The following is a 24376-nucleotide window of genomic DNA, read 5'->3' on the forward strand; positions in this document are numbered from 1 at the left end:
TTGCATAATTTGCCTCTAAGTGGGATAAATCTGAAAATGGGCGAGACGATAGGGAAATCAATAGGGAAAGTGGTTGAAGTAGATATACAGGAGGATTGGATGGCGTGGGGTCGATGTCTTAGGGTGAAAGTGGAGTGTGAGTTGACGAAGGTACTTGCACGAGGAAGAACAATTATGCTGAAGGGTAAAAGAATGTGGATACTAGTGAAATATGAGAAGCTACCTAAAATTTGTTTCCAGTGTGGATGTATTTTACGTGATTAAATAGGTTGTAAAGGGGAGGAAGATTCGGGAGGGCCTTTTCAGTTCGGATCCTGGCTGAGAGCTCCTGCAGTAATAAAAAAGAGGGAGATGAGGGAAGGGGATCTCAAAAAACAAAGTCAATTTGCTGAGGAGGGGGACCTAATATCAGGGATGAGGGGAGTGAACTGAGGGAGGAGGGGGAAGGAGTGGAAGAAATAGGAGGAGAAATTACTACTCAGAGGAATATGGATGAAGGCTTGGGGGATCCTAGAGAGGGAAAAGAAGAAACTAGGCCAGTCATTCTATGTGAGGGTAAGGGAGCCGTGGCGATTCAAGAAAGTCATATGGATGAGCATGATGAAGAAAATTCTGGAGTCTTCAAGCAATTCATCACATAGAAGGGGAGGGGATGGAAGAGGAGGGCTCGTGGTAAAGGCACTTCAGGTGAGATTTCTAACTCTGTCCATTGTTTAAAAAGAAGTTGTGATGGTGGGAAGGAGGGGGTGAATGTTGCTGGAGGAAGAGAAAAGAAGTTGAAGTTAGATTTGGGAATGGAGGGGCAATTGATGGAGGTTGTAGTGGCGGAGGCTGTGATGTAGCCCTGCCAGCAGCTATGAATCTATTATGCTGGAACTGCCGAGGGCTTGGGAACCCTCGGACAGTTCAGGACATTAACATTTTGGTTAAGGATAAGTCTCCCAAAGTTGTGTTCTTTATAGAAACTATGATAAAGGCTAGTAGAGTAGAAGTCTTAAAAAACAGAATGAGAATGGATGGATGTTTTGTGGTGGATCCTATAGGAAGGAAATGGGGTTTAGTGCTGTTTTGGAAAAATATGAAAGAGGTGGAAATAATTAGCTATTCTCAATGGCATGTGAGTGCAATTATTCATGAAGAGGATGGTAAAGTCTGGGGGTTTACTGGGTTTTATGGGCATCCAGAGGTGGGAAAAAGGAAGCTTTCGTGGGAACTTTTATCTAGGCCATTACAGGGGTTTGCATGGTGTGTAGCAGGGGATTTTAATGAAATTTTGACTCAAAATGAGAAAGTTGGAGGGTGTTTGAGAGCTGAAAGTTAGATGGTGCAATTCAGAGAAGCTTTAGAGAGGAATGGTCTGTTTGATGTTGGGTGTGTGGGGAATCCTTTCACGTGGAGTAATGGTCACTCTGATCATACTTTCACTAAAGAAAGGCTTGATAGATTTGTAGTAAATGGTGACTGGAGGGCAATGTTCCAAGATGTTTGGGTGGAGAGTATGGTAGCTAGATGCTCGGATCACAAACCAGTGGTTCTATCTATCACAGGGGCAAAGAATTTGAGGAAGAGAATGAAGTATATGTTCAGATTTGAGGCAAGTTGGCTGAAGGAAGATGAATGTGAAAGGGTAATGGCAAAGGTGTGGTCTGAAAAACAGGTGACTCTTGACCCTATGAAGGATGTGCAGAAGCTTCTAAGGAGGTGCAGTGGCAGTTTGGCAAATGGATTCAGGAAGATTGACAAGGAAAGAAATGTAAATATAGAATTGTTGACTGAAAAAATTAAAAAGTTACAAGAGAGGGAAGGGCCACACAACACTGCTGAGTTACACAAGCTACAATTGGAAGTAGGAAAGCTGTTGGAGCAGGAGGATATAAGGTGGAAGTAAAGGGCAAAAAGAAACTGGTACTATCTAGGCGATAAAAATACGAAGTTCTTCCACGCTTGTGTGAGTCAAAGGAAAAAGAAAAACCAGATTTTGTCTGTTGTGGATACCCAATCTGAAGTGAAAGAAGATCAAGAGGGGATTTCCGAGGCTTTCAGAGGGCACTTTGCTGAAGTATATAGGACAGGTCAGCCTTCTAGAGAAGTGATTGAGGAATGTGTGCAATCAATGGAATCACTGGTTACAAGTAGCATGGTGGAGGAGTTAGAGAAGAGTTTTACTAGAGAAGAGGTATAAGTTGCTTTAAAACAGATGGGGCCATACAAGTCTCCTGGGCCCGATGGGTTTAGTGCATGTTTTTACCAATCATTTTGGAGTACAGTGGGGGAAGAGGTTTGTGTGGCAGCTTTGAGTGTCTTAAATGGTGGGAAGATTGTGGAATCTGTGAATTTCACGTATGTGGCATTGATTCCAAAGGTTGAACAACCAATGAAAGTGGGAGATTATAGGCCAATAAGCCTATGCAATGTGTTGTACAAATTGGTTGCTAAAGCTATTGCCAACAGATTGAAGAGGGTGCTGAATGCAGTAATCTCAAAGCACCAAAGTGCTTTTGTACCGGGAAGAATGATAGTAGACAACATAATTGTGGTCTATGAGACCTTGCACACTATGAAAACTAGACATAAAGGAAAGGAGGGTAGCATGGCACTGAAATTAGACATTTCCAAAGCTTATGATAGGGTGGAGTGGCCCTTTCTAAAAAGGGTAATGGAGAAGTTGAAGTTTGGGGATAGATGGGTAAAGCTGATAATGGAGTGTGTCACCACGGTTTCATATGCTGTGTTGGTTAATGGGGAGCCAGAGAAAGTGATTAAACCAACAAGAGGACTAAGGTAGGGGGATCCACTTTCCCCCTACCTCTTCCTTTTATGTGCTGAAGGGCTGAGTAATCTCATTAATGGGGCTGAAGAGATGGGTGAGTTAAGGGGAGTAGGAGTGGCTAGAGGGGGTGTTAGACTTACTCACCTCTTTTTTGCAGATGATTGCATGATTTTTGGGAGAGCTTGTTGGGATGAATGGCAGAAAATCAGCGGTATTTTGAACAAGTATGAGATGGCTTCTGGGCAATGTTTAAACAAGCAGAAAACTTCTATCATGTTTAGCTCCAATGGGAGGAATGGAGATTGGGACAGAATAGTGAAGGAGATTGGAGGTAGGGTGCAAAACAATTATGAAAGATACTTAGGTTTGCCTACTCTAGTGGGAAGATCAAAGTATAATTCTTTTCGAGGAAATAAAGATAGGATTTGGCTCAAAATAAATAACTGGAAAAATCACTTCCTTTCACCTGCTGGAAAGGAGGTTCTTCTAAAGGCAGTAATTTAGACTATTCCATCTTACCACATGAATATCTTTGCTCTACCAAAACAATTGTGCAAGGAGATTGTTGTTCTCATGTCTAAATTCTGGTGAGGCTATAAGGACAATGACAAGAAGATTAATTGGATGAAGTGGAGTAGAATGAGAGAGTCAAAACTCAATGGGGGATTAGGTTTCAGAGAGCTAGAGAGTTTTAATAAAGCTCTTCTAGCAAAACAATGTTGGAGAGTTTTAATTAATCATAATTCCTTGGCTGCAAGAGTGTTGAAAGATAAATACCATAAGCATTCTAGTGTGTTGGAAGCAAAGCTTGGGATTAACCCGTCACTGATTTGGAGGAGTTTATGGGGTTCGCTTGAGCTTCTGAGGGATGGATTGGTGTGGAGAGTTGGAAATGGCAAGAAAATAAGAGTATGGGAGGATAGATGGATCCCCAAGTTGTCCTCGTATAAAGTACAGTCTCCAATGAGAGTACTAGCAGCAGAGGCTCGAGTAGACCAACTAATTGAAGAAGGGGGTGGTGGGTGGAATGAGGGGTTAGTGAAAGAGGTGTTTAATGAAGAAGAAGTTGGTATTATATGTAGCATTCCTATAAGCTCAATAGGTTTAGAAGATAAACAGATTTGGGCTCCATCCAAGAAAGGGGTCTTTAGTGTTAAATCAGCATACCATTTTGAGATGGAGAGGAGGAGAAGGATAAGTGGAGAGCCTTCATGTGGGTCTGCGAGAGGTGAATGATGGAGAGAGTTATGGGGTTTGAATATTCTTGGTGTGATCAAAATGTTTATCTGGAAAGCTATTAAAAATTGTTTGCTAACAAGAGGTAATTTGTTTAAAAAAAGGGTGGTAGAAAAGTTTACATGCCCCATCTATGAGAGAGAAGAAGAGACCCCGTGCCATGTTTTATGGAGGTGCCCTGCAGCAGTGGACGTATGGGCTGAGAAAGGGAGTCCAGTGCAGAAATGGGTTGGTGGAGAAGAGGATATTGGGGTAGCATAGAGGAAAATGGCGGAGAAGTTGAATAAAGAAGAGCTGGCCCTAGTAGCTACTGTGTTTCGAAACATGTGGTTGAGAAGAAACAAATTTGTTTTTGAAAATGGTTTTTCTAATCCAAAAGCCATTTTTTCCCAAGCCAAACATAGCATAGAGGAGTATCAAAGTGCTCAAGGACAACATGTAGCAGCAAGTAGCAGTAGAACTACAAGCAACGGCAGAGGAGGAATAGAGCTTGCAAAGTGGAAGGCACCAAGGGAAGGAGTAGTGAAAGTAAATTGGGACGCAGCTTTTGATAAGAAAAACATGATAATGGGAGCTGGTGTGATTATAAGAGATGCAGCAGGGGATGTTCTTGTTTCTCTTGGCCTGAAAAAAATACATGTTAATTCTTCTGTTGTTGCAGAGACAATAACTTTGTAGAGAGCTTTGAAGTTGTGCTTAGAACTCAATATTGGGAAGGCTGTGTTTGAAGGGGATGCTTTGGAGGTTGTCAAGGCTGTTAACTGTGCAGATGAAAATTGGGAGTGGAACGGTCAGGTTATAGCAGATTGTAGAGAGCTGTTAGTACATAGACCTATGTGGTCAGTTACACATACATACAGAGAAGCAAACAAGGTAGCATATTTTTTAGCAAATTATGCATACAATGTAAATGAGGAGGTAGTTTGGATAGAAGATGGTCCTGAAGGCCATTTTAGTTTTATACTCCGGGACAAGATTGTATTGTCAACTTTTGATGAATCGAAGCAGAGTTGTTTGATTTAAAAAAAAAAAAACATTCATGATCTAAATCATGGAGATTGAAATTTAAAAAATAATCTGAGATCATGTGGATCATCATGTCGCACAATAGATTACAATAATAATAATAATAATAATATAATGCATATATAATAAGTCAACCATATAATTAGATGGTTGGTTTCAGTTTTCTTGGGCAGTTCAGAATGCAATCTAGTATAACCCTAGGAAGATAATCTTATTAATTATTAATGGACAAAATGATTAAAAACAAAATTAAACATATATAATTATATTATATTATATTGCGTTTGATGTCGTCGTGTATAGTACTGAAAAATAAATGTTCAATAATTCAAAGCTTGAAAACTATGATATAGTACTTAGGAAGAAACGGTGGGCCACTGTTCATAACTTCATTCTTTTTTTTCTCTCTCTCTCGTTGTTTATTCACATTCTCGAATTATATATCATCTATTATTATATAATATGCATTCTAATTTATAAAAAAAAAAACTGTAATTATATGTAGTACATTTTTATTAAGATGTGATAATTAAGATTGTGGCAAAACATATATATATATATATATAATTTACAGTTGAACCTGGCATAAAGCTTAATTGGCCTGGTTTGTTTTCAATTCAAAATTTTGAAAATCTCTCATTCCATCATTATAATTTTTTCAAATTTTTACATAAAATAAAATAAATAAGTCAACTTTTTTAACTCTCAAAATAAAAATAATATTAAAAAATATATTTTAACAATATTTTATTTAATTTTTTAACATTAATCTCAACTCATCTCATTTTTAAAAACAAACGAGAATTTGCATCAGCCAGCACTATGCAAAGAGCTCATGACACATTAATCTTTCATTGTTTTCTAAAAAGAGATTAATATATCTAATCATTTCCATTCAAATTTATTTTTATAATTGTAAAAATGAAAAATATCATCCATAAGGGGTTTACCTGCCACCCTTAAAAGAGTGAATATGGTGCACTGACTGCCAATTTGGAGAGGAAAAATTAGAGGCTTCGTTTGGAAATATAATTCATCTCAATTCATCTCAACTCATCATTATAATTTTTTTAAATTTCAATACAAAATATAATAAACAATTTAACTTTTTTAAATTCCAAAACAATAATAATAATAATAAATAATATTCTAATAATATTTTATCAACTCAACTCAACTCACTTCAACATCAAAACGCACTCTAAATACAGGCATAATGGGGAAGGTCTCGCACACGACAGCGTACGTGGATTAAATGAAACGCGGCGTTTAGCCTTGGGAAAGTTGATGAAGAAAATCATGTTGATGAAGCCTTCACTCCATTGAAACTTGAAACGGTGAGTTTTTTACATCCCTAACTCCCCTGCTGAGGTCATGTATTATAATTTTCTTAACACTAAATTTAATTGTTAAAATTTAGTATATATTATTAACAATTACTAATTTATTAGTGTCTAATTATGCTAGTCTAATGTCTAACTTATAAGTGAGATTACCTTAATAATTATTAGTGAGATTAACTTATTAGTTTTTAGATTAATAGACATGAATAATATGATCAAAAGTTCATGTTATATTAATTAGTAATTTAGCATATAATATATATAATATAATATAAAATATTTGATATATAATATAAAAAATTAAAATATATATATTGGTCGAGTTCAATTCAAAACTGCAAATCAATTTTTAAAATATGAAAATCTGTAACGATTAGACCGATTGCAAACCGAGTCGATTGGTTCAACCGAATTTTTATTTTTTTACACGGATAAGCTAACGCCTCCCAAATCGGTGGTCAACCCATCCTAAATAATGGTCACAAGAGATGATCAGAATATTTAAAGATATTACACTTTTTACGAAACAATTTTGAAATATATCTTTACCATGACCAAAATGAATATTCTAATCAAAAGAAAAAAAAATAAATCGGTAAAAGACCAAAATATTGTGGGTATAAGACCAATGAACTCATTAACTCGAGGGCACAATAGGAAGCATTGTGGACCACTGCAAAAGAACCAATCACTGAACAGAAAAATGATCCTACGGTGCTTGTCTCGTGTTCTGGCGGCCACCAGAGGAAACTCCTCTCCATCTGCAAGAGGGTATTGATGGAAACTTGGCTAAAATCAACCGCGTAAAGTTGTAAACATCAAAGTTTCAACCTTGTGCAAAGTGCTGGACCACCTTATTTTGTTTTTTTTTTCTTTTGTTCTTAGGAAAACATCAATATGACCGTTTAAATTTTCTTTTGGGAAGGATTTGTATATATATGGAAAAATATAAGCCGATTCTGTTCTTGACCAGAAAAAGTCACAGAGAGAGAGAGAGAGAGAGACTCTTGCAAGTAAGAGACAGAGGTCCTGAAAGAGTGGCAAAGGTTTCTATATTGCAGAGAGGAGAAAATGGAATCCCCGAATTTTTCTAGATGGAAATGTTTTGGCATTCCTTAATTTTCTTAGACGCCGACAGCCTCCTCTGGAACGTCCTGACAAACCTTTCTCTCTCCTTTTCTTGTCTTATATGCCTCGTCGTTCTTCTATAAATAAGTCACACCATTCACTTTTCTTGAACTCCCCTCCCCCTCTTCCTAAACACCTTATCATTTGCCTTCCTTCTCTGAAAATAAGGACTTTTTTTTTTTTTTTTTTTAACTTTGAGGAGGGAGTATGGAGGAGTTTGGTTCTCTGTGGAGTTACCAAGAGGTTGGTCTTGACTCATTCCTCGTTTCCATGTTGATCTCGGTCTGAATTTCTGTTGGTTTTCTTCTTCTGGTTTTGTCATTTAAAACCTTTCTTCTTCGTCTTCTTTTTTCCAACATAAGTTTTATGTTCTATGATCGTTTTTTTACTGTGAGACTATTATTCTATTTAAATTTCTTTCGGGTTATCTCTAAATTCATGTTTCAGTTCATTGGCGTAGCTTTACTTGTGAGGAATCTGTTATGTTTGGCTGTTTCCTTGCGTTTTTTTGGTACTTCTTGACAGAGAAGAATGGTTTTTTTTAATTTTTGCCAATGAAAGGATATTGCCATGCAGAGTATCATCATTTTGTTTGAATGCTACCATGCGTGGCTATAGTTATTCTTCTTCTCCGGAAAAGAATGTTGGCTTGAATGGGTTGCTTTTTGCTTTGGTAATTCTCCAGAAGATAATGCTCATAAAAACAAAAATCTCCAGAATATAAGCGTTTCCCCCTTTCGGAATTCTCAGTCAAATTTTGAAGTGTTGTGCATGCAAATCATTCTTCAGGAAATTGTCAAAATTTCTACTTTTTTTTGTCATTTAGTCACAGCCTTGTTCTTCCATGATATTGAACGTTTTTGGTCCGTTCAGACAAAGAACATTAGAAATCTCTGGGTTAAGTTAAATAGTCTAATGCAGATTTCAGATGCAGGTTTAGTCATGGTGACATTCTTTTTTCCTTTCATTTTCTTCTTTTCTTTTCTGCAATTTCAAAAAGAAAGACTTGAAACTTTTTGGGGTTTTACTGTTCCTCCTTTTTTTTAAACTTTTTCATCAATCTGATTTATTTGGAGCCTCTATTATGCCAATAAGATTCTCTGATTTTTCAAAAAGGAGGTCGGGGTCCATGGCACCTTTGAAATGATTGGCTGATGTTGATTTTCCGCCCCCTGAAATCATTAAAATTCTTTTGCAATTTCTGAAAACTTTGGTATATGCTTATATTTTTGCCTTTTGGGAACTCTTCTTTACGATTTCAACGTCTCGGTTAAAACATTCAATACGAACTCCATAATTGGTGATTTCTGTTTGTGTTTTTATGTGTTTCTGTCTCTGCACCTATTTTCTCTGTATCTGTATATTTATGTTCCTACGTTTTGCAATTGTTCCCTGAAATTCTCATATTTTTGCTCTGCTATTTTATGAGCTCTCAATCTGAAACTAACAGCTCTGTTTTGAACACTTGTCAGAGCATGGATGAGTTGAGGCTGAAGCTTTTCTACACCAATCTTGAACTGGAATCATTGAAAATGGAAGCAAATGAGGAAATCAGAAAGAACAAGGAGTACGTGAAGAATTTGCTCAATCTTCTAAAGATTGCAAACCAAGAGCGAGATGAAGCTAGAGATCAGCTGCAGAAGCTTCTGAACAAGCTCATGCCCTCTAGCACTACTGAATTACCCAGCGTTCGCACCCATGTCCAACCTGAAAGTCCCCTCGTAAAAATACCTGCAAAAGCAAACTCAAGCATTACAGAATCTAACAGTCTGTCTGAAACACATAACCACCATTCTTATGGATCTTCCCCTGTAGATTCGTTCTTTGATGCTGTTTCATCTCCGGATTTCTCCAACATTAATGTGGTTGATTCAGGAAACATGGGTCTTGTGAATCAGCATCTTGTTCATAAGTATAGTAGTGGCTATGTTTCCCCAGGCTTAGCCTCTTCAGGAAAGGTAAAGATCGATCCGGATTCTGAAGTGATCGAGAATCTTGTTAAAGGAAAAGCTCTCCCTGAAAAGGGAAAACTCCTGCAGGCTGTGATGGATGCCGGCCCTTTACTTCAGACACTGATTGTTGCAGGGCCACTTCCTCGTTGGAGAAATCCTCCTCCTTCGCAGCCATTCAAAATCCCTCCTGTTTCCATTGAGGGTTGTGAAACTGCAAATATCAGTTTTAAATCTGCTGCAAATGCAAGCTTTGGGATTCAGAAAACACAGAGCTCATCCCCATATCCTGTAATGTCTCGTGGGAGTTCCCAAGCTTGTTCTGCCTCTCTGATAAATTTTTGTGCCGATCCTTCTTCTTCCTGTTTGAGCAATCCACGGCTATTGACTTCTTGTGCTAGTTTTAACAATCATATCCCAGAATCCAAGCGGCAAAGGTTTCAATGAAATCGCTAGACTTTGCTTCTCTTGTGTAGAAAAACCAATTTTCAGTGGTTGATGGTGTAAATGGGATACTTTTTTTTTGGGTTTGAGTTTTGAATGAGATAGCTCTCTTTAACTTGGGTTTATCCTTTTTTTAAATTGTACCTCAAAATCGCACATTTCCATTTGATTCTGAGACGAGAAATGAAGAAGTTCGAGCAAAAACTAGAAACACATTAAAGTGTGCTGAAAGATAATGCAGCAGCAAGATGCTAGTGCTGAATCAGAGTACTAAGGATTTTGACGTTGGAATTACACATGGAAACTAGATGCAACAAAGCAAAAAGGAGAAGGGTTTTACTTCTGTATACAAAAGACGAAATTCATTCGGTGCTAAAAGAATCTTTAATTGCAGTTGTTTGCAAATGGTTGCTTGCATGTTCTTGTTCATAGAGTCACAGACTTCTTCAGTATGAGATTAGTGACGAGAGCAAATTTTATAAAATAAGCACATCAGATGTGACAATTCACTTCCGTTAGATCCATCAAACAAAAGTAAATTCTATATGTCATGTTACCATGAATTTGTAAATTGAAAAACAATTTATATAATTAATTTATTAATATTTAGTTTTTTAGTCTTTTTCTTTTCATTCCTTTTTAGTTTTATAACCGATATTACTGATTTTCTATATAATTTTGAAATAATAGAGTTTTACTTTGGTAAGGTACGCAATCCTCTCACAAATACATTTATTACATAACTTCTTAATATAGTAATTTTTTTAAAATTCAAACACATCAAAGTCAAACAAAATTTAAATGAATTCAAAAGAAAACTAATATTTGTTACATAGTCTTGCAAAAGTTGTGAATAGTATCAAATAATCTATATATTTTTTCTTTTGATTTAAATATGGTATGTTATTTTAATGAGAACTTTCTTTGTTCTTTTTTGCATCATGGTTTTTGCTTCACGGTTATCAGATAAAAATTTTGCTTGTAATGATTATTTGAGGATGTCTCGTGCAATTTTTTTGAAAAAAAAGTAAAGTTCATCATGAAAAATAATATTTTTTTTTATCAGTCACTATTCACCATCCCACATCCCACATCTTATGAAAAAAAACTGTCAGCATGGGATATGAGGATGAATAGAAGCTGATATAAACCAATGAAAAAATTTATTTTTTCATGTAGGTCTTGGGTGTGTCCTACTTTTTTCAAAGTGACTGGATGAAACTTGCCCACTTTAAGTTTGTACGAATCATTTTATGTTTAGCGTCTAGTCAAGTTTTAAAAGTTGAAGGCATGAATTCAATCTCTGGAAATCAGTCACTTTTTTATTATGACAATTATCTGTAAGCAGAAGAGAACTTTCAACTTGTTAATAAGAAACTGTTGGTGGGTTGCTTCAACTGTTGGTGGACTGTACAAATCATGGCATCCAATGATCCATCTCCAGTAGTTTTGAGATTCGTTGAGGCTCTCTGGATGATGTTTTCTAGGAATATAAAGGCTCCCCAATGCATTGCAGCAAAAATTCATTGAAGTTTTTTGGAAACTTTAGTCTGACATCTTTTTGTACCGGTCTACAAAATTTGGGCATAGCATGCTGCACTCATTCAAGTCCATACTGATCTCCAAGACTTGATTCTTCACATGGAAAGTTTCCTTGGTGTCTACTTTTGCAGTTTGCACCATCTTTTATCCCATCAGTTACTACTGCATACTCGAAACGGCTCTGCTACATACTTCCAATTCCTGATCTAACGTTTTCATGAAACCAGGTTGAAAGATGCCTTTCCTAATTCTTGCTGCCCACTTGGTTTCAGTCTCACTCAATGTAATGTTCACTCTGGACGCTGGAGAAGTTTGCGAGTGCGGCAGAAGCTAATCTGAACGGCTGACCTTACTCTTAAAGGGGATTTATATATAGGAATGATTATCAAGCAGACTGGAAATCTCACAACAAACCAGACGACATTCTCCTAGAAAACAAGACAGCTTGCGAACTCTGGAAAGGGGCCTGGACCAAGAAAACCATATATATATATATATATATATATATATATATATATATTTATCCGTTATCTGTCATCAAGTAGCAGACTCAGCCGCATGCATGTCTTTATTGCCAAAGCATGAGTATTGAGGCTGTACATGTAGGGGTGTGGGAGTAAACAAGAAGAGAATCCCTACATAGATGGCCCTATAAACATTTTGGCGGCTCATACAATAGGGTTTCCTCAATATTATCACCTACCGTTTGCATGTCCATATCTAGTCTGCTTCGATCTAATCAACAACCCCATTTCCTCCCAAACGCAAAAATATCTCCAAACATTAAACATAGGCAAAGTCCTTCACTTTAACCTCTGCCCTTTTATGTTCCTATCTACAAAAATTCACCCATGAATAAATGGGAAATTTCCTTCATTGCAAGTGTTTGCACCATTGTTCTGCTGTGCAGTTACTACAGTATACTCAAAAGTGTCTGCCTTGCATTTCGTGGTGCGACCTCTAGAAACCGAGATAGAAGGCAGCTTATGAACGAGGCCGACCCTGAATCCGATGATCTTTCCCTACAGTTTCACAGCCATGGATTGGAATCTTCCGTCCTGAACTCTATTCCCATCACTCAATTTGAGAAGAAGAATGAAGGAGAAGACACGGAAAGAAACACAGAGTGTGCAGTTTGCTTGGGTGAGTTCGAAGAAGGGCAGTGGCTAAAACATCTACCCAACTGCACTCATGCCTTCCATGTTCCTTGCATAGACACTTGGTTTCAGTCTCACTCTAATTGTCCTCTGTGCAGATCGCATGTCTATGATGTCGATATCCATCATGAATCTTCTATTTCTCTGCACACAATGCTGGAAACTCTAAGGAGGGAAGACTTTTTCCATGAAAGGGCAGCACGTTACCAGATTCTACATTCTACAATCATAGCAGACTCAGGACCGAGACATGAATTCTCTAACGGCGCCAGTTGATTTGGTTTTTACCCAATGGAGTTGTTCATTGAATGAGATTCAACTTTGGGGAGTTTGGCTAACAGCAAATCTACAGGACAGCCTTGAAAACTACAAGTTTCAGGGGTTGTATTATCCTGTTGAACAAACAAGATAATGTACATCATAGTCTTGCGAAAATCAGCTTATGAAAACATACTGGTTTCTCTAATGTAACACGAAATTTCGAGTACAATGCCGATTTGCAGCAGTGGTGTACGTGAAAAATGATCTGGCAAATTTATATTTTTATCATGTCATTGAAATAAATCTTAAATCCATGATTAGAAATATGAAAAAAAAAATTGGAGCTGATCGAAACAGAATGCCTTCCATGACGTTCCTCGCACTGAAATTTGGTTTGAGTCTCAATCAAGCTGTCCTCCCTGCAGACCACGTGCTCATGATCTCGCTATACACCATGAATCTTTCTTTTCACACGATGCTGGATATTCCGAATTTCCGAGGACCTTTTTCCAAGAAAGGACAACGCATTACAAGGCCCTCCGTTCCACAATTCTAACACTAACCCCAGTTGATTTGATTCATGAAGTCAAGCTTTTTAAAGATAATTGGCGATTTTGATGAGGTAGTTATAATTGTTGATTTTGTTGAAATTACCATGGTAATACCAACCGAAACTTTACACGAGTCTTCTTCCAAACCATAGAAATATAAAGGTTCCAAGACTTTCGATAACTCAGCTATGAAGCTGAATATCATAAGATGAGGGAGGATAAACAAAATCAACCGGAATTAGATGATTCATATCTCAGTCCCGAAACTGTGAATTACCATCCAAATATAACAGGAAACCTGCGTATAATGCAGACTTTCAGCAAACCAGGTGCACCCGTTGCTTAACCATGGGTGAACGTAGCCATGCAAATGAAAAATAAGCTGGCATGTTTTATCTTGCAATGCGGGTGAGCCTTAAACCCATGACTCGAATTAAGAAGATATGTAGCTAGGATTAACAAAATGCAAGGTGACGCAAAACCTTATAATTTGGTTGCAACATTGACACCAATTATTCACAATAATTGGCGCTTTCCCAGTTTTTAATATTTCCGGTGCTTGTTTCCAAAGTAGATTTTGCATCAGCAAGAACAAAAAATAAATCTTCCTCTTCTAAGACGGACTACTCAGTACTCGAACCAAGTAAGGTAATTAATAGTTGGGCACAAATAAATTTTGAATTTACTGATGACTGGTTTTTCTCCGAATATCATCTGAAAGAGTTAGGTTAGGTTTTGGATTGAGAAACACTTTCAACCGATCTCATCTCATTATTACAACTTTCACAAATTCTCACATAAAATATAATAAACACAATTTAACTTTTTCAAATCCCAAAATAATAATAATATTAAAAAATAATATTATAACAATATTTTATTCAACGTTTAACTTTCATCTCAACTCAACTCATTATCCAAACCTATTAGTTTCACAAAAGGTCGCATGTATGCAAAAGATTCACATCACCAAGTCAACCATAACTTCAAGCCTACCTTGTTAATTTATCAATTAATAATAAAAGACAAACATAAACAATAAATGACACAAGATTACAACTCTTAAAACTAGTTCTCAAAATCTCGCTGTTTATAGTGCCAACAGAACTTACTCCTTAAATTGAAAACACAAAAGAAAAAGCTACAAAAGAGGATGCCAGACACTACCTCAGATAATACCAATTTTGTTTGCCACATCCAAGGCATCGTAGTCTGGTGTCAATCTAACATAGGCCTTCTTGGTACCATCAGGCCTGTATTATAGGAAGTATATAAAGATAAGAATCTGACTATATTCCAGAGAGATTGGAAAAAAATAAGTAAAAAGACACACTGGAAGCTGTTTAAACATGTATAACAAACAATAATGAAATTACATAACTTTGTAAACCAGTACCCTTGCAAAAAATGGGTAGCCAACGTCAAGTAAAACCCCATGTGATGCATACTAAAATTCACTTAAAATCAACTCTGAAGAAACACACTTCCAAGTTCCAACAGTCAAATTTGACATTTTCAAACTCAATTATACCAAACAGAACCACAATTGAGCAATATTATTTGTCCCCACAATCTGGAATAGAGTCCACTTCAGTTAACTGGCTCAACTTATAACTAAGGCCAGTAACGTAAAAAAGTAAACAAGTATAATAGAATTAAAACCATGAAAACTGAAAAGCATATGAAGTAGCATATATTTCACCAAAGAGTTCTTACAGGACAACAGGAGTAGAGCCAGTTACAAGACACAAGGGTTCGAAATGACGTATTCCATGTGTTGCACCCCTCTATGTACGTGCAACATTTCAAGTTTCCAGATCTATTATCTAGAGATCAAATTTGCATCCATAAAAAAGAAAGGCAGCCATGTCTTTTAAACACTGCATAAGAAACCTTTTTGTTTCAGACAGGTGGAAACATGCTATAGGTGGAACTGGCATCATTATCAGAAATTTCTCAAAATTTTAATACCAATCCAGAATAAGAGAAATTATTAAGGCACATGCTACTAAAAAATGTGTGCAACAATTAGTTTTGGAAAGAATATAGCAATGAGAACTACTACAGAGTAATTGGAGTACTTTACAATGAGCAAACTAAATACAAGATTTTTTGTTTACAAGTAAAAATCTATGGTTGTGGAATTGATTCATTTTACACACCATCCTGTTCTTTTCCATCTAACAATTGTGATAAGAAAAGGAGAAATACCGACAGTTATCTGGTAATACGAAAGGCTCACCTGATCAAAGTATTCACTTTCTTAGCCTGAATATCATACATCTTCTTGACAGCACCCTTGATCTTCTTCTTGTCAGCACGGATGTCAACAATGAAAACCAAAGTGTTGTTATCTTCAATCTTCTTCATTGCGGATTCAGTAGTGAGGGGATATTTGAGAATCTGATAATGATCAAGCTTGTTCCTTGGTGGAGCACTAATTCGAGGATACTTAGGATTCCTCTCCTTCTTCAATGTCTTTGGCCGGTGAAAGGTAACTGATGTTCGTATCTTCTTAGCCTTCTTCTTAAAGGTTGGACCTGTTTTCACAGCTTTAGCAGTCTTCAAAGCCTGTGCCTTCGGATCACCCTTTTTGGAACTGTCAACTGCATAAGACATGCACACTCCATTAAGTTGCAGAATAAAGTATGGAGCCAGAATAATTGAATTTTCAATTCATGCTAAAAGAGGGTCTATGATAAATCAATGCATAAATGTCATCCCAGACAACAATCACAGTTTTGTCAAACCAATATACTTTACTCCATATCCTGCATGAACGAGACAACAATACACGTAGAAATCAACACACACACACACACACACACACTCTTATCTTTAGTGACTAGAGCTGAATATGTATCATCAACTCTGATTAGGCAGTTACAGATACACCTTACTCAATTCGTTTTACGTTGATTATCCAACTACCACACCTTTCTTATGTGGTAGTTTGTTAATAGGCAGAAGGCAACACTAAAAGTAGGTGTGAAATATGAAATATAGGTGTTAAACGCCGAAAGAGAAACAAAATCCCTAAATTAAAGTAAAATAAACAACTGGTTGAAGCAAGAGATCTAAGAGATTCACTCCACCCACCACAGAATATTCTTGCGCCTAAAAATACAAGCATTTCATTCCCCTCCAAAAACCACCACCATTTTCTTCCCCACTGAATGGTTATGCAATTACCACATATCTCATACTTCTAACATCAAGCTGTGCAAAGATACCACCGATAGCAACACTCCCAACACTTCTATGGGGTGAAATCTCGTGAATACCTAGTCTAAATATAAGCATGGGGACATATTTGAACTAAGTGTATGCACAAGTTTTTGCTCAGTTAAGTTCAATTCCTTGTTCAGTTTCTACTTATAAAAAAAAAAAAAAAAAATTCCTTGTTCAGTTTCTGGCTATAAGGCATACTTTTAATAACTCCTCCATTCGCGTATCCTTTCTCAAAATGGGATGAAGATATATATAGTCACCAAGATGAAACAAGAAATTAATAAATTTAAAACAGTAACAAAAGCATAAATAACAATAAAAAAAAAGAATGCCAAAGAAATCTTATTTAAATGACAGTATGCCAAGAAACAACAATACAATAAATCGTAGAACTCGCTCATATATAAACATACAATATCACGGAAAACAAAACGGACTTTGTTCTATATTAAACATAAGATTGCAAAGCAAAATCAGTGTAGCTCATTACACGTAATATTTACAGCATCGTCATTGTGGTCCACTCAACTTTCACAGCAATCAAACAAGTAGTTACTGAAAGATAGCAAGAAGCAAAAGAAATTGCAAGGAAATGAAAACAATAAGACCAAAGTAGATGTGGTGACCGAATCTAGTACCTTTAGCAGGAGCCATTGGTTGATGAATCGGAAGAAAACCCTCTCTAGGACCCTTTTGAGAACCTGAGTCGCTACAAAATACAGCATACAAAGGTTAGCCCTCTAAATAAAAAATCTCCAATAACATGACACAAAGCTGAGCCTTCAACAAGTGTAACTTAAATTGTTTTACACGCTCACGGACAGGGAGGGAGGGAGGGAGGGAGGGAGAGAGAGAGAGAGAGAGAGAGAGAGAGACCGGTACAAGGGAAGCAGCGGACGGGCAGTCTCTAGGGTTTGGGAGACGGGGGGTTATATAGATGAAAGTTGACTAATGATATAGGTAATTTTACGAGTTGCTAGGCTGCCGGCGTAGGCAAAACTCTATGAGAAATGCTTTTTATCCCGAATATGTGACCCGAATTTGTGTTTCGAATGATTTTTTTTTTTTAGTGATTAAAGAGTATTTTTTAATGATATTGTGAATTTTTTATTTTTTTAAAAAATATTTATGATGACAAAAAAAAATATATGAAAAAAAAAGAAAAATAAAAAAGTAAAATAGGGATGTTTTTTCGGTTAATATAACAGTTCTCAAACTCTATCTTTTTTATTTTTTATTTTTTAATATCTTTAAATATTTTGGAAAAAATATTAATATGTTAATAGTCATTTTTTTAATCAAAGTAAATAAAATTATATACATGAATGATCAAAATGAGATGACATACTGGCATTATTCTAATTTTGTTACAACTTACCATAATCAACCATACTTAGATAAAATAATATTATTAAATAATACATTTCATTTAAAATATAGTATAAAAAAGTTGCAAAAATTGTTGTTTATATCATTTTCCTTTTCCATTTCTACATCAATTGTGTTGTTTGAAGAAAATATCGACCTCGAGAAAATAGGATTGGGCGGTGGGGCACCATTGGCCACCCCAGCCCTTTTGGCATTTGCTTGATCGATGCGAGGACCCATGTCCGCAAATGAGGGTGTGCATGCAAATGCCTGCATGCAGTTGGGAGACGGGGGCGGGATTCGAGTTGGGCCCAAGGTCGCCCAGGGTTTACTTCGTCCACACAGCCCAGGTCCTATATATATATATATATATATACCTATATGTTTAAAGAATATTTTTCTTTAATAAAATGATGTCGTTTTACTTAAGTTTTATTTAAAATCGATATTGTTTAGGGTTAGGTTTAATTAAAACCTAACATTTTGCCTCCTCCTATCTCTCCCTTTCCCCTCTCTGTCTCGCTTTCCTTCCTTAGTCTAGTTTTCCCCTCTCTCTCTCTCTCTCTCTCTCTCCCTCCCTCCCTCCCTCTCCTCCTCGACTCTTCCTCCACTTTTTCTTCTCCTCTTTCTTGAAGCACAGAATCAAATGGTTGTGGATTTGCAAAGAAACTCACGACTATTCGTAGCCGTGGTTCTTTGTAGAGTTTGCTTAGATTTTTTGTTTTATTTTTAGTTTTTCTGATTTGTTGTGGATGAATGTGGATTTTTAGTTATATTGAAATTTTTAGCATTTTTCGATTATTTTTAGCTTTTTCGCCTTGGGTGGGTGGAGATCATAGGGCCAATCCACCCCCAGCATCCAGACAGGGGCACCCGCCTACCGGGGTCAGTGCCAAGATACAGTGGGCCCAAACTGTCTCCATGGGCAAGGGTGGAATAGGGGCATCCCGGGTGCGGGTAGCACCCTTTAAAGGAAAGAGTGAAAGAACAAAGTGTAATACTATTTATTCTTATTTTGTTAATTTCAGTTATTGGAGTTAAGACATTTTAAATGATTTTATAAATCAATCACTTAAAGAAATAATTATTTAAAATATGACACATCAATTAATGACTAAGAATAATAAAATTCATTATGAATAACACGATCTCAACTTATCATTATAATTTTTTTAAATTCCAATACAAAATATAATAAACAATTCAACTTTTTCAATCTCGAAATAATAATAATATTAAAAAATAATATTCTAACAATATTTTATCATCTCAACTCAACTCAACTCAACTCATTTCAACATTTAGACGCAACCTAAATGTCAAGTAAATTTCCCAACTAAATTAATGAAAAAGAGGGAAGCGCAGTCCTTGACTAATTGAAACGAAAGAGAATGGTCGTTAACAAATTGAATTAATAGGCCAAAAACCTGTTGTAACTCTATTTTGTACCGTAAGAATTGGCTGATTTGTTTGTAAACGAACGAACATGTTTGCTCTTCTAGGTTATTTACATTTGGATTGATGAATCAGGCTAATGGTCCTTGTATATCAGACCCGTAAACATGACCCATCTTGGTTCGTTTGGTTTCCAAGTACTTCTTGTTTTCCTCTGTAATAGGCGTCATGACAGGAACCCGCCCAATGACTGCCAAGCCGTACCCCTTCAGACCAGTGAACTTGGCCGGATTATTGGTCATTAGCCGCATTGTTCGAACTCCAATGTCTCTTAGAATCTGCAGGCATCAATTTTGGAAGGTCAGTCACCAACTATGACTATGCAGAGGAAGTTTTGGAATCAAAGAGGATCACTAAAAAAAAAAAAAAACTAGAAACTGACCTGGGCACCAATGCCATACTCGCGTGCATCAACAGCTAGGCCAAGTTCTATATTGGCCTGGACTGTGTCATGGCCTTGATCCTGCAAATTATAGGCCCGAAGTTTGTGACCTAGGCCTATTCCTCTTCCTTCATGACCTCGAAGGTAAACAACAACACCTCTACCAGCTTGCTCTATTAACTGCATCGCCAAATCCAACTGGTTACCACAATCACAGCGAGCTGAACCAAATATATCCCCTGTTAAACACTCTGAATGAACCCTTACTAAAACATCTTCTCCATGGCCAATGTTTCCCTGTGAAATTTTGAAGGAAAATTTTCTTTTAAGAAAAAAAGCTTAGCAGAAAATGGCACAGCTACAGTTTATTAGATGAACCCTTCTGGTATAAGGACCAGTTTTACCTTTACAACCGCTACATGTTCTGTTCTATCTAGCTTTGAGCGATAGCAGTGTGCCTGAAATAGACCCCATTTTGTGGGCAAACGTGAAATAGCAGTCCTTTCAACCAAATTCTCCCTCTTTCTCCTGTACCTATAAGCAGAGTACACACAATCATATTATTCAGTAAGCATAGTCGTTTTTGCCTCCCTCCCCCTTTGAACGTTAAATGTTAGAATTTATATTGGACAGCAAGAAGAACTAAAGTTCTAAAAAAAAAAGTATAACCCCCCCTTTTGTTCATAGACTCCCCCTTTTTAAAAAACTTCTTCTGACATTACAACTTGTCTTTTAAACTAATAGAAAGAAATAAATTTAGTTATTGAAGTTAGATTCTAACAGACATAGTACAAATTCATTCTACTTTGCTCATGATTAAAGCCACTGTAATTATTGAAAAAGAGTGTTTACACGTTCAGTGTATGCACATAATACCAACATTCACATGCATATCACCTGAATTCAGCTTCGCCTTATTAAATTGACAATTTATTTTCTTTTATACCAGGAAAGACATCCGAAAGAGGCTGCCGAGTGCTGATAAGGAAAAAGTTTAAAACATTTAACAAGAAGTTTTCATCTTCTGTACTGAATCAATACGTGATCAGTGTGTAGCTCACCTAATTAAATCAGTTATAGACACAATTGGAATGCTGTGCTCCAACGCCAACTTCCTTAAAATGGGCAAAGACGCCATGGAACCATCATCTTCGTCAACAACAGCAGAAAGAACGGAAACTGGTCGCAAGCCAGCCAGTGAAACTAAATCTACAGAAGCCTCAGTGTGACCAGCTCTTCTAAGAACCCCTCCATTTCTGTACTTGAGAGGAAAAACATGACCCGGCCTTCGGAAGTGTTCTGGCTTAGACTCGGGAGATGAGAGGGCATGAACAGTCTTTGCCCTGTCCGAAGATGATACTCCAGTTGAAGTGCCAGTTTTTGCATCCTATGCAGGCAAACAAGACACGTTGATGCAAACCTCCAATTTATATGGTAGTATATGCATGGTGCTGTAAATTTATACAAGCCCAAGAAGTAAGAATCGCCTAGAGACGGTACCACTGTGATTGTGAAAGTGGGGGCAGAAGAGTCTTCATCTTCAGTGTCTGGCGACATTAGAGGAAGCTTCAGTCTTTGAAGATCCTCCTCTTTCATACCCACCGAAACAATTCCTGATCCGTGCTTAACCATAAAGGCTACGTCCCTGGGACTTGTAAAAGTTGCTGCCATGATAAGGTTTCCTTCAACATCTCCACTTTCATCATCTACAACAATCACAAACTATGGAATTCGCGACGGAGGTTAACATTAACCTTCACCAAGATTAGAGTTTTGTGAAGAAAGCTAGGTACGTACCCATTTGAATTCGGGTATAACTAATCTTATAAATCTCATGAAGCAAACTAGTTCTGGTTTATCAATAACTATATAATTTGCAAAGATGGGTCAGATAGGATAAATCATGCTTGAAGTTCATCATGTTCGGGCTTTCACTTCCAATTCGCATAAATTGTCAAACACTATGATCAGAATAACGATGAAACCAACCTTTCCTTGGCGTAGTGTATTAAGCGCCTGCTCAATCGAAGAGTATCCGTCGGATGGACAGTCAGGGTCACCCTCAGCATCGCTGACAAAGAAATCAATGGTTTCTGGAGTAATTTCAGCGTCTAGTGTCCCAAATGGTGCTGAAGCCGACTCGTCAAAGGAGCCCAACAGAGAGCCATTTTCAGTCCCCTTCAAAGTGCTGTCATCATACAGGTTTCCGGCACCAACTTCAGAAATCCTAGTACCCAAACAAGGATGATTCAATAACCTGTGCTTGTATAGGTAAAATCCCGTGCTCTGACAAGCCGCCAAGGATCGGTGCCATCTGCAACAAAATCGTCATTGGAACATCCGTTTATTCAACGTGAAGAGGGCAGAGACAGAGAGAGCTTACCGTGAGCTGGTGAAGACATGCAGGGAAAACAAGGGATGAGGAAACAAAGCAGAATCCATAGATTTAAGAAGCCTCAGAGAGTTTTGAAGAAACTACTGTACCGTCTATGAAGGAAATTATATTCTACGTGCTTTTGGTATGCATGTCACGTATCGAATGAAGGGAAAAAAGCCCACCTCTAGTTCTGGATGTGTTTGCTCTAGTCAGCACCATTATCCGGAAGTTTTATACTATTTAGAAATGTACGGAACTTCCAAAAAGTTTTTAACCACATAAATGATAAAGCTGCTTGATCACTGTGGTTAGGCTTGGGCAACGGCTCTCCGCCATCTCGTCCAATTCCGTCAAACATCCGTCGTGTTTGTTGGAAGAGTAAAAGTGTTTCATTTTAATTTATTTTATTATTATAAATTTTTTAAAATTTTTATATAAAATATGATAAATAATTCAATTTTTTTAATTATTAAAATAATAATAATATTAAAAAATAATATTATAATAATATTTTATTCAATTTTTAACTTTTATTTCAATTCATCTCATCTTAATTTACTATTCAAACAACACCTTAATCTATCCGTAAGCCTCACCGATGAATGAGCCTCACGTATGATCAAAGTCATGTTTTGTATGCATTGCCAGGATTCTGCTACTCCATCAACTACCTACGTGGCATTGATTAATATTTGTCGTCATGGAGTTGCATAAGTGTAACATATTTTTTAATTTTTGAGTAAATATAAAATTCACATAAAAAAGGTAATCTTTTAGTGATAAACTTCGTAAGAAAATAAGATGAGGAAGAAGGTCACACTTTCATTTACACAATGCTTGTGTTTGAATACAGAGGCCTATGAGAGATTACAACTTATGAAATGAATTTGTGCAGCTCAACTAATGAACTAAATATGGAATGAAAGAATAAAATCATGCTGAACAATATCTATAATATCTGACTACAGAATCACTGGGATTTATATTATGATGATTTTTTGGTTTATGATGACAAGATTCACGGGATATTTGGCTTATTTGAACTATTATGGTTAACACCCCCTGCAAGTTGATGGTGAGTGGTCGGATCAGCTTGTTAATAGAAATAAGAACCTAGTGGTAGTGACTTGTTTTGTAAATATATTAGTAGCGTGAAAAAAAATGATAAATCGGACCAAACCGAAACGGTGAGTTCGGTCCGGTACCGGTTCGATTTTTTTCAAAACCGATCAAAATTAGTATGGTTCTGGTTTACTGAACCGGACCGGATAACCGGTTCATATAAACATATATTTTTAATTTTTTATATTATAAAAAATATTTTTTATATGATTTTTATATTCTGTAAAATTTTGATATCTAAAATATATAATTATATATAAATTAATCTTGTATTATATGCAAAATTACTAATTAAAATAACATTAAAATTTAAAATCCCATAAAAAGAACTATATATTATCACTATAGTCTATAGTATTAATAGTTATACTAGTACAATATCACTATATATTATAATATACTATAATATATCACTATATTATATATTATAATATATCATTGTAGTCTATAATACAATTATAATATACATTATAATATACTACAATATATTATCACTATATTATTATATACTATAATATATATAGCATAATATATATACTATATGCATAATATACCAGAAAAATCAGACTGAACCGGACTTGTTACACCCCTATATATCAGCACACTTCTCTAAGGAGGAGATGTGTTTAAGACAAATATTGTTGTTGAGAACCTTTTCTCAGATAAAGTGATAATCCACTTCAATATGCTTGGTTTGAGCATGGAAGATGGGGTTAGAAGCCAAAGCCAGAGCTCCCAAGTTGTCACACCAGATTATGAGCGCAGTGGGAAGAGAGATTTTAAGGTCTTTGAAGAGCATTCGTGGCTATGGTAAGGGACCTATATCCAACTTCAGTTATGCTTTGAGAGACAACAACTTGTTTTTTTGCACTCCATGAGATAAGACAGGGGCCAAGATAAATACCAAATCTGTTGGTTGATTGTCTATCATCTATGGAGCCTGTCCAATCTGAATCACAGTAGGTAGTAAGAAAGAGTGTACCACAAGAGAGATGCAGACCATGGGTGATGGTACCTTTGAGATATCTTAATAC

At 36.5% G+C, this 24376-nt stretch overlaps 4 protein-coding genes across 7 annotated transcripts; 2 read left to right on the forward strand and 2 right to left on the reverse strand.

Moving 5' to 3' along the window:
- Nucleotides 1-7346: 7346 nt before the first annotated feature.
- LOC121240009 lies at nt 7347-10021 on the forward strand. 3 transcript variants are annotated; one of them, XM_041137439.1, is made up of 2 exons: nt 7347-7746; nt 8976-10021. In XM_041137439.1, exons 1-2 carry the CDS (start codon nt 7711-7713, stop codon nt 9897-9899), a joined length of 960 nt encoding a protein of 319 aa, XP_040993373.1. In that variant the 5' UTR covers nt 7347-7710; the 3' UTR covers nt 9900-10021. The 3 variants fall into 3 exon arrangements, with proteins under 3 accessions (XP_040993373.1, XP_040993372.1, XP_040993374.1); XM_041137438.1 differs by lacking the exon at nt 7347-7746 and adding an exon at nt 7862-8176; XM_041137440.1 differs by lacking the exon at nt 7347-7746 and adding an exon at nt 8514-8803.
- A 2187-nt stretch (nt 10022-12208) lies between these two features.
- LOC121239867 (RING-H2 finger protein ATL16-like) lies at nt 12209-12937 on the forward strand. The gene has a single exon (XM_041137220.1). It carries the CDS (start codon nt 12290-12292, stop codon nt 12869-12871), a length of 582 nt encoding a protein of 193 aa, XP_040993154.1. The 5' UTR covers nt 12209-12289; the 3' UTR covers nt 12872-12937.
- A 1446-nt stretch (nt 12938-14383) lies between these two features.
- Nucleotides 14384-17640, reverse strand: LOC121239868 (60S ribosomal protein L23a-like). Of its 2 annotated transcripts, none has more exons than XM_041137222.1 (4): nt 17515-17640; nt 17277-17347; nt 15650-16013; nt 14384-14660 (listed from the first exon to the last, which is right to left on the reverse strand). In XM_041137222.1, exons 2-4 carry the CDS (start codon nt 17290-17292, stop codon nt 14576-14578), a joined length of 465 nt encoding a protein of 154 aa, XP_040993156.1. In that variant the 5' UTR covers nt 17293-17347; nt 17515-17640; the 3' UTR covers nt 14384-14575. The 2 variants fall into 2 exon arrangements, with proteins under 2 accessions (XP_040993156.1, XP_040993155.1); XM_041137221.1 differs by having other exon boundaries at nt 17277-17339; nt 17515-17619.
- Nucleotides 17641-19404: 1764 nt separating this feature from the next.
- Nucleotides 19405-22431, reverse strand: LOC121239904 (monofunctional riboflavin biosynthesis protein RIBA 3, chloroplastic). The gene is made up of 7 exons (XM_041137276.1): nt 22227-22431; nt 21833-22157; nt 21344-21565; nt 20905-21230; nt 20248-20377; nt 19844-20140; nt 19405-19739 (listed from the first exon to the last, which is right to left on the reverse strand). Exons 1-7 carry the CDS (start codon nt 22283-22285, stop codon nt 19533-19535), a joined length of 1566 nt encoding a protein of 521 aa, XP_040993210.1. The 5' UTR covers nt 22286-22431; the 3' UTR covers nt 19405-19532.
- Between the last annotated feature and the right edge of the window lie 1945 nt (nt 22432-24376).

This window comes from Juglans microcarpa x Juglans regia, chromosome 7D, assembly GCF_004785595.1.
Source record: "Juglans microcarpa x Juglans regia isolate MS1-56 chromosome 7D, Jm3101_v1.0, whole genome shotgun sequence".
Classification (NCBI taxonomy): Eukaryota; Viridiplantae; Streptophyta; class Magnoliopsida; order Fagales; family Juglandaceae; genus Juglans; species Juglans microcarpa x Juglans regia.

Excerpts from the sequence above, each read along its gene's own strand:
- LOC121240009 (XM_041137438.1), top strand. The coding sequence starts at position 8,108 with ATGCGTGGCTATAGTTATTCTTCTTCTCCGGAAAAGAATGTTGGCTTG. Across the intron at positions 8,177-8,975 it reads ATGGGTTGCTTTTTGCTTTG|AGCATGGATGAGTTGAGGCT; the intron begins GTAATTCTCCAG and ends AACACTTGTCAG.
- LOC121239867 (XM_041137220.1), top strand. The coding sequence starts at position 12,290 with ATGAATAAATGGGAAATTTCCTTCATTGCAAGTGTTTGCACCATTGTT.
- LOC121239868 (XM_041137222.1), bottom strand. Across the intron at positions 14,661-15,649 it reads AAAGTGAATACTTTGATCAG|GCCTGATGGTACCAAGAAGG; the intron begins GTGAGCCTTTCG and ends CCTATAATACAG.
- LOC121239904 (XM_041137276.1), bottom strand. The coding sequence starts at position 22,285 with ATGGATTCTGCTTTGTTTCCTCATCCCTTGTTTTCCCTGCATGTCTTC. Across the intron at positions 22,158-22,226 it reads CATGTCTTCACCAGCTCACG|ATGGCACCGATCCTTGGCGG; the intron begins GTAAGCTCTCTC and ends ATTTTGTTGCAG. Across the intron at positions 20,141-20,247 it reads AACATGTAGCGGTTGTAAAG|GGAAACATTGGCCATGGAGA; the intron begins GTAAAACTGGTC and ends AAAATTTCACAG.